General features: G+C 38.9%; 1 protein-coding gene across 1 annotated transcript; it reads right to left on the reverse strand.

The window, feature by feature from the left end:
* Positions 1-6792: 6792 nt before the first annotated feature.
* On the reverse strand, positions 6793-8902 carry SOX14 (SRY-box transcription factor 14). Its single transcript, XM_089671940.1, has one exon. It carries the CDS (start codon positions 8335-8337, stop codon positions 7618-7620), a length of 720 nt encoding a protein of 239 aa, XP_089528066.1. The 5' UTR covers positions 8338-8902; the 3' UTR covers positions 6793-7617.
* Between the last annotated feature and the right edge of the window lie 432 nt (positions 8903-9334).

Here is a 9334-nt window from a genome sequence, read left to right on the forward strand (position 1 = left end):
GTAGTACTACGTGTAGAGTTAAATAATATAATTGCATATTCAGGGCAAATATTTTGTATTTTATAACTAGTGTAGAGACTGTAGAGACGCAGGACCACTTTGACTCAAGTGACCTATAATATGAATTGTTTGCAAGCCAAAAATTTCATCTTTTTTCATACAGAGTTAGAGAAATAGGTATAATATGGTGTAATGGGGAGTACAGATGATGATTTAAGGGTATGAATAAGGTTTAGGGGTATTTTCAGTTTGAAGCTGATTTCAAGAACACAGGAACATGACCTCAAACTAGAAGGAGGAAAGATGAAGAGTAATGTTAAAAAATATTGTTTTACTGAAAGAGTGGTGAATGTTGTGGAGAAGAAATGTTAATTTTTTTGTAAAATAAAGCAAAATTACATTGAAGTAAAACATACTGAGACAGTGTATAATTTGTCTTTAATAATTTATGTTGTCCATGTACAGTCACTAGATGTAAAGCTGTGTGCTATATATAAATATAGATCAAAACTGGAGAGATTCCATACCTCTCAGCACTGATCATCCTTAGGATAATTATTCAATATGGCTGCAACCTGTGTGAATTTAAACATTTAAAAAAGGAATCTGCTGATAGACTGCACAAAAAAAAATCTTTCCTCTATTCTGTGAACTTCTGCATGTCCAAGCATGGGGCAGGTTCCCAACAAAAGAAATGGCATGAAAATGGAAGGTGGGAACTTAAAGTGGAAAATAAAGAGAAGAAGAAAGACTGAGCATGAATAAGTGAATGATAAGAAGCAGAAATGTGATTCTGAAGGAGGATACATGGGGTGAGAGAAGAAGAGTTAAAATGGGAAAGGGCTGGATTTATGTAAGATAGGATGATATGCTGAAGAAAGAGAGTAAAGCCTGCTATGAAATAATGCATAGAGGCTTCAGAGGAAAGTAGACAAACATTAAATTACTGGAGCATTTCCACTGGGACTCGTTTATTACATCTAAATTAGTATCTACTGACTGTGCATCTGACATCTATTTTACATGTTAGTCTGTGATGGAAAGCTCTTCTGCAGCACTGTGTGTATTCCTGAGCTCTGTCCTCTTCTCTTCCCCAGGATTCTCTGTACCCACCACCCCTTCCCATTTCATCTTTCTCCTCTTATTTTATCTTGCTTCCCTTGCTCTCCTCAGGAGATCCCTTTATCTTCTTTTCTTCCTCATAGGACTCATCCTTCTTTATATTCCTTCATCCTTTCCCACTATCTCACATTCAATTCTTCCCCAACTAATGTATCTTCTCCTACTATCTTATCTCACCTCTCTCCCTTTTTTGTCTGTCCTCCTGCTCCAAATCCTTCTGTCTGTCCTTCCAATCCAAATCCTTCTGTTCTCTCCTCATTACTGTGTATTGACTTTAGTACTTTTCTCTCTTTTTTCTTTTCTGTCTTTCACTAACTCAATACTAATGCTCTCTCTTTTCTTTACTAAATTTGCCCTTCTTTCTTTCTTTCTTTCTTTCTTTCTTTCTTTCTTTCTTTCTTTCTTTCTTTCTTTCTTTTCTTCTCCATTTATTTCCTTCCTTCTTATCTTTTCTCCTTTCTTTTTTCCTTTCCATCTTCTTATATTCTTTCATTCCCATTTGTCTTCCTTTAATTACTCCTTTTTTTCTTCTTTTTTTTCTTTCTTTTGTATATCTTCCCTTCTGTCCTTCCAGCTTATTCCTTTTTTTCTTCCTTCCTTTCTTTCTTCCTTCCTTCCTTCCTTCCCTCCTTTCTGTTCTCACCCTGATCTATAATTACCAATCTCCTTTTTTTATGGCTAGTGCCTCTCTCTTTTTCATTCTTTCTTTCTTTCTTTCTTTTTTTCTTTCTTCTCCCTGTCTCTGCTTACTTCCTTTCTCCTGTCATTTAGTCTCCTGTCTGATTTTAGTCTCTGGCCTGTGGACTGGTCTTTCCTTTCTTTCTTCTTTTCCTCTTCTGTCTATTCTTCCTTCTGTCCTTTCAGCCTAGCCATTTTTCCTTCCTTCCTTCCTTCCTTCCTTCCTTCCTTCCTTCCTTCCTATTTGTCTTCTCTTTGATCTATAATTGCAAATCTAATTTTCTATGGCCAGTACATCTTTCTTTCTTTCTTTCTTTCTTTTCATTTATTTTCTTCCTTTTTTCCATCCTTCCTTCTTTGAATAAAATAAATACTGCATTCTTTAGCTCAGTTGCTTTCAGTCTCTGACCTGTGGACTGCTCCCAGTATCACTGTAGTTACACCATATTTGAAAACAAAGAGGGGGAGAGTTGCTTACTTTTTCTCTTGAGACCGTCTTATGTTTGATCTGACAAATATCTGTCTGCATCCCAGAGGGAGAGGAGAGCTCCATGATGTGTAGAGTGACAGGGCTGAGCACATAGTAGTGGCCAGGTATGTGGATGTCTGTGCCCCCGGCTAGGGGATCAGCTTTCACACTGTAACGTGCCTGACATGTACAAATGGAGCGGAAGGGAAGAGTCTGAACTGCCTCCTATTTACTAACAGTGTTCCCAGTCTTCTGCACTGACAGACGTCAGGGGGGAAAGTGCTGATTCAGCACCCCCCACCTCCAATCACGTGATTCTCATTCTCATTCTACTCCACCATCGTATGAATTACTGATCTCAACTTGTTGTGCTAATATCAGCTTCTCTGAAAGATCTCCAGTCTCCTGCCCGAGATCCCTACACTGGGACTTTCTACAAAGAAAGTGAGAACACAAGTACAATCATGTCATTATTCTAGAATAACACGAATACAGACAATATTGGCAATATTACTTCTAGATATGCACCCAGATGTCTAGTTCCACGCTTACATTTGCGGAGAAAGTTACACAGATCAAAAATCCGCAATCATCTCCAACCCGACTTGTATCGCATTGTATATGTACTCTGACATCTGTTCACGATCTCTTCCTTTTCCCTGACACCTGAATAGAGAGCTACATACACACCCAGGAGCTGGAGAGATATACAGGGGATTTACTAAAGGAGTCCACAATTTTCACAACACCCTTTGTGTCAAATATTCACTACAATTATCCAATCCGGTCAACAGAAAATTCCTTTTTACTGATATGATTGGATAAAAAAATGAATATTTACAGTTTTTGACTTAAGATTCTTAAATCCTTTAGTAAATCAATTGTTGGACTCAATTATATGTCTATATAAAATGCATAGATAACTATTTTATATCTATATATATTCTGTATATGGTGCTATCCACCCTCCAAGGTATAAATACGTACACACACACACACATATATATATTTAAATATATAAAATAAATTAAGTTTGGTACACACACAGACACACTGTACGGTATTTAAAGGGCATCACCCTGCAATCCATCTCCCATGTATTCTTAAATTATGTTGGTTGTTACTTTCTTTTATCAGGAATTGTACAGGAAAGGCAGAGAGGGTGAGCGATAGACAGACACATGCATTCACTCATTCATAAGGAAGGATAACACAGCTAAACTAAAATAAAATAAATGATAATTTAGAGGTTATCCAGAGAAGATCCAGTAAGACAAAACCAAAGTGATGAATGGAAGTCATAGCAATGAAAGGAGTGTCCAGGCAGCTCATGTGCTTAATGATTCTATTGCCAGAAAGAGTCAGTTGCAGATAAACAGGTTTGACATGATTCAGTTATTCCCTCTAGGGAATTTTCTCAAGCACATCAAACATATAATGTTCACTTCATTTACTTGTCCTGTAACTCTCTTAATTCCTGCCTTAGCAAAAAAGTTTTAAAAAATTTGTGAAAAAAGTGTGTGTACAATATAATATATAGTGATAATGTGTGTTGTGTGCAAATATATATATATATATATATATATATATATATATATATATATATATATATATATATGTTTATATATCAAGACACAATAATAGGATTTTAACTATTCCCTCATCCATATAATAAAATGCAAAACTGTAAAAATGCAAATAAACGGATTTCCTCCATGATAACAATTTAGGTTGCACATAATACACACACACACACAGCATGCCTCATCCCTGTCCATTGTACAATCTAATTGTCTACCACAATACACACTATTTTTTTTTACTACAATTTCATTGGATTGGCACAACAACCAAAACTGCATTTTAAGTACAGATATGTATCCCCCAACTCTCATATCTCCTATTTCATATATGGCGACTGTGTAAATTGTATAAAGTGATTTCTAAAATTTGATAATGCCATTGAAAATTTCAAACACATACATAACTTGCAGTATGAACTCAATTTGAAGTCAGTCTGAACTAAGTTTACTGTACACACACACACACACACACACACACATATATATATATATATATATATATATATATATATATATATATATATATATATATATATATATTGTGTGTACGACATGTATTCTTATATGTGTGTGTGTGTGTTGCATACAGACACATGTAAAGACATACAGACACATACAGACACACACCAAGAAAACCCCAGCACATTTATATATATATATATATATATATATACACACACACACACACATATATATAAATTGTATGCGTGTGGTGGTGTCTTTGTGCGTCAGTGTGTATGTATCTTACACACACTTACACACAAATATACAAAGTGAAGACACCAGACAGAAATTGAAGCCAATGTGAAGTGTGCGGAGCCTCCTGCTTGACACACACAAGGGGCTTCTCATCATGGACCTTCATGGACCAGAGCTGGTGCTGAAGTTGGGAGCGCCTGCAAAGATTACAATTTATTTACAAAGTAATTATATAATGGTTAAAGCAATCTTGAAAACAGGCCCTATCCCCATAAATCACCTATAGGATAACACAGCCCAGCAGTACAAATCGCTAAGTACAGATAGAGCCAGTACAAGGCAGTGATCCATTAACTGCCATTTAGGCTGATAATGGCAGTCAGTGATGGTCGCCTGTTGCTAGTGTCGCTGACAGCTGCTGTCGCTTAGGGTTAAGTCAGCAAACACTTGTCTTTTTCTAAGCTGTCATCGTGCCTGTTAAATGTATAGGGACACAATAGGGTCAAGCTGGACACTTGCCCTTAGTGTCTAGAAGCCTTTAGTCCCTCCTCGCCCCCCTTCTGGATTTGTTTGGAGATGTTAAGGGTCTCCCATTCAGTATGATCCCCAATGAAGCCTCATTCATCGTGGCTCACCTCTGGCTTTTTATCGTCCTCCATCCTGATTTTATTAATATAGCTATTATAGTGGCCAGACCCCTCCAGAGCTGAGTGTGGCTTTTAATTGTAGCCCTGCCATCTCCGCTCACCAACATAAGTGCCCAGCATCATGTATCATTTACCCGTTCCGGGGGCAGCAGATGGAGAACAGCCACAGTCTAATGAAAATCCTCTCCTCACAAAGGACCCATAATGAATTTATTCCAAGGACTCCTCATGCTAATTGTTTGACACGAAATGCTAATCTTCTTCTCATATTGAAGGATAAATCAGCTGAGCACCTAACATTGTGTCATTTCAGCACGGCGGCCCTTCTGGACCCGGAGCAGCAGCTATGGGAGAAAGTCAGCTTTACATCCTATAAGCCATGCACGGCTGTCTACTAACCTGGGATGTATGGCTCAGCCCAGCATGGATTAGTCAATCAAATCCCACCAATTTAGATGTGATATGCATTAGATGGAAGCAGGGCCATCAATTAGAAAGTTCTGGAAGGAAAAGAAAGAAAGAAAGAAGAAAGAAAGAAAGAAAGAAAGAAAGAAAGAAAGAAAGAAAGAAAGAAAGAAAGAAAGAAAGAAAGAAAGAAAGAGAAAGAAGGCAGAAAGCAAAAATAAAAAGAAGAAAAGGAAGAAAGAAAGAAAGAAAGAAAGAAAGAAAGAAAGAAAGAAAGAAAGAGAAAGAAGGCAGAAAGCAAAAATAAAAAGAAGAAAAGGAAGAAAGAAAGAAAGAAAGAAAGAAAGAAAGAAAGAAAGAAAGAAAGAAAGAAAGAAAGAAAGGCACTGACCATAAAAAGGGAGATTTGTAATTATAGATCAGAGAGAGGACAAATAGGCAGGAAGGAAGAAAGGAAGGAAAAAAGAATCGACTGAAAGGACAGAAGGAAGGATAGACAGAAGAAATAAAAGAAGAAAGAAAGGAAAGACCAGCTCACAGGTCAGAGAAGAAAAGCAACTGGCTAATGTATGCAGGATTTCCTTTCTTCTAGAACTAAATGACAAAAGAAATAAGAAAGAAAGGAGAAAAAGAAAAGATTAATTAAAAGGAAGAAGAGGAGTAAAGAAAGGAAGTAAGAAAGGAAAATGAACATGAATAGGAAAAGAAAGAAAGAAAGAAAGAAAGAAAGAAAGAAAGAAAGAAAGAAAGAAAGAAAGAAAGAAAGAAAGAAAGAAAGAAAGAAAGAAAGAAAGAAAGAAAAAGAAAGCTAAAAGGAGAACAGGAAGAAGAAGAAAGAAAGGATAAAAATAAAGAGAGGAAAGAAAAAGGAAAAAAGGGAGGAATATAAGAAAGAATGAAAGAGTTATGGCTGAGATGTGGCATTTTTTTTATACAAAACTACAAATTTCTAATTTATCAAGTAGGTCAAAGTTAATACATTTCAAATGGACTTGCATCTGCACTGAAAGCAGTTTTCATAAAGCACATCACTTATTTCCAGGGTATATATATATATATATATATATATATATATATATATATATATATATATGTATATAGTTAGGGTTAGGGCATTGACATGGCACCTTTTAAGCAGCCCATGACTTTACCATTTATCTGCACCCATCTGTAACGCACATCGCACACCTTTAACGTTTTTAATGACAAGATTGTCTTTATTCAAAAGATTGTTGTCCGACAAAAAAGAACATGGTTTGATAGATAAAGGGAGATAAGTGTGTACAATCATTCCTTTAGTACATGAAGCCTGTCAGTCACATTTCCCGTGAATCCATCACACTCCTTACACTAAACAATCCCTAGGAAATATCGGATTATTTTATGATTATTATTTGTCTTTACAAAAGAAGTTTTCGTTTGGGGGGGGGGGGGTAAATATAGGGACACATTGACAGATTCTTAGATTCTTCCTTTAGCAATAGAGCGCTGAGCGCTAAACTCTCCAGAAAGAAAACAATGCAAATTTCGGGGCGACATATCTAACACAGATCCCACTCAGCCGACAGCAAATGAAAGTGTGCAAAACAGGTCAGGATGGCAATAATACTAATAATTATTCTTATTTTCTGAAATAATTTAATATCAGTTCCTTCAAAATTCGAGGTCAGAATCACATAGAGAAATAAAAGGCAAACTCAAATAGACATAAAAATTCAATAAATTATAAATTACTGTCCAAACTGGGTAATCGCTAAAAATAAAAAAAGGATGAACTTGTACAATTCTTACAATTTGTCCTGACAATAAACTTCCAGCTTATCCGCATGGCTTGAGGGTGACAAGGACAGGACTGTTCCTTTCATAAATAGTAAGTGCATCGTTGTGCCGGGAGCTTACAGGTGAGTTGGTCCAAGCCTCCAGCATCCCTCTCCCATCACTGTTCTAGGACCTACCCATGGCAGTCCACCTCTACATGCACCATTGCAGTTCCCAATTCCTCTAGAAGTCCTTTTTACATGGCTGCGGTGTGTGCAGAGGAATAAGGGTCTATACCAGCTTTAGTCATGCCAGGGAACAATATATAGGCAACTGGAGGCTGCAAGTTAGATGCAGACCATGCTGTACAGTTACAGGGCACCACATAGCCGGGGTTGGTGGGAGAAGGGTGTGTGTGTGTGTGCTGGCTGGGACAGCTTAAGCCCCCAAAGGCTCCATTTTGGTATCCCAAGGTGGAGGCGTAAGGGAGGGTACTTGTGGTCAAGGTATGTGGCATCTCGGTCATCTTCTGGATGGTGGCGGAGCTAAACTGGCTTGGGTCTAGCAAAGAGTAAGGTGCTGATGTAGGTGGCAAGAATGCCCTTGCCTTTTCTGAGGCCCCCAAAAGGGACTCAGCGGCACTCATGGGAAGTCCTGTTTTAAGTGGGTCATGGTCTCCAAGGTAGGGCAGTGGAAAGACGTACCTGTCCTTCTTTAAAAGGTTCTTGGGCTTGCGCCTTGGTCTATACTTATAGTCGGGGTGTTCCTTCATGTGTTGAGCCCTCAACCTTTTGGCTTCGTCAATGTAAGGTCTTTTCTCGGCTTCAGACAGAAGTTTCCACTCGGCCCCAAGTCTTTTACTGATCTCCGAGTTATGCATCTTGGGATTGTCCTGGGCCATCTTCCTCCTCTGCCCTCTGGACCACACCATGAAGGCATTCATGGGTCTCTTGATATGGTCAACAGGCTTAGACATGGTACCGTTCAATCTCAGCGACCAGCTACAGCCAACTCCAACTCCCCCCCTCTTCTCCGTCCTTTTGGAAATGAAGAATGGAGTCTTAACTAATCATGCCAGATATTCAGAGAAGGAACAAAAAAAAGATCTTAAAGTCAGCTGCGGACCTTCCCACCGAGCGATGACCTGGGGCTTTCCTGGTGGAGTTGCAGCTTTGAAACATGGAAGATCCAGGAGATGTCCTCCAGGTCCACCAGCAGTTCTGGAGGTCCAAGGTGTGAGTGTATGGCTTGTTGTCTGCGATGAAAGACACAGTGGACAGAAGAATGGAGGAGAATGGCTCTCATACAGATGACTTCCTCACTTCGTCCTGAAGGTGTCTTGTTTAGCAAAGCACCTTGCTGGGAATGAGGAACAGCGCATTGAAAAAAAAATACACTGAGCCAAAAGTGGAGAAGTTCAAAGCCTTTTCCTGCTTAGTACAGCATGCAATCTAATAATCAAAAGGGTGGACACCCCTAGCCGGGACAGCCAATCAGCGTGCAGCTCAGGCTGAATACCTTCCACACCAAGGCACCATCCGCACACAACACTGAGGAACAGGAGGCAGAGAAAGGGAAAACACTAAATAGAGCAGATTATGGAGGCAGCTTTTGTTAGTTAATCCACTAATAGAAGCAGCCAAAACTCCTCAGCTCCTCCTGCTTTTATGTGAAGGGTGTTAGGTGAGGAGTTTAATGTCAGGGGGGAGCTGGGGCACCTCTGATGGCTTCACAGAGGTATGAGTGCAAGCCAGGTGTGGGAGAGAGTGTGCTGCAATGTACCTGGACACACACACACATACATACACCAAACATTGCAGCATCTGTGTGAGAGCAACATCAGCCTTGTGCTGTCAGTGCTTAGAGACAGCTCTACAGATACATCGTATTTGCTCAACTACCTTAGGCATGTATACCATACAAGTGTGTGTGTGTGTGTGTGTGTGTGTGTACGATTGTGTGACAGACCTCCA

This window comes from Staurois parvus, unplaced genomic scaffold, assembly GCF_062004578.1.
Source record: "Staurois parvus isolate SC_StPar_1 unplaced genomic scaffold, SC_StPar_1.0 ptg000116l, whole genome shotgun sequence".
NCBI classification, from domain to species: domain Eukaryota; kingdom Metazoa; phylum Chordata; class Amphibia; order Anura; family Ranidae; genus Staurois; species Staurois parvus.

Excerpts from the sequence above, each read along its gene's own strand:
- SOX14 (XM_089671940.1), bottom strand. The coding sequence starts at position 8,337 with ATGTCTAAGCCTGTTGACCATATCAAGAGACCCATGAATGCCTTCATG.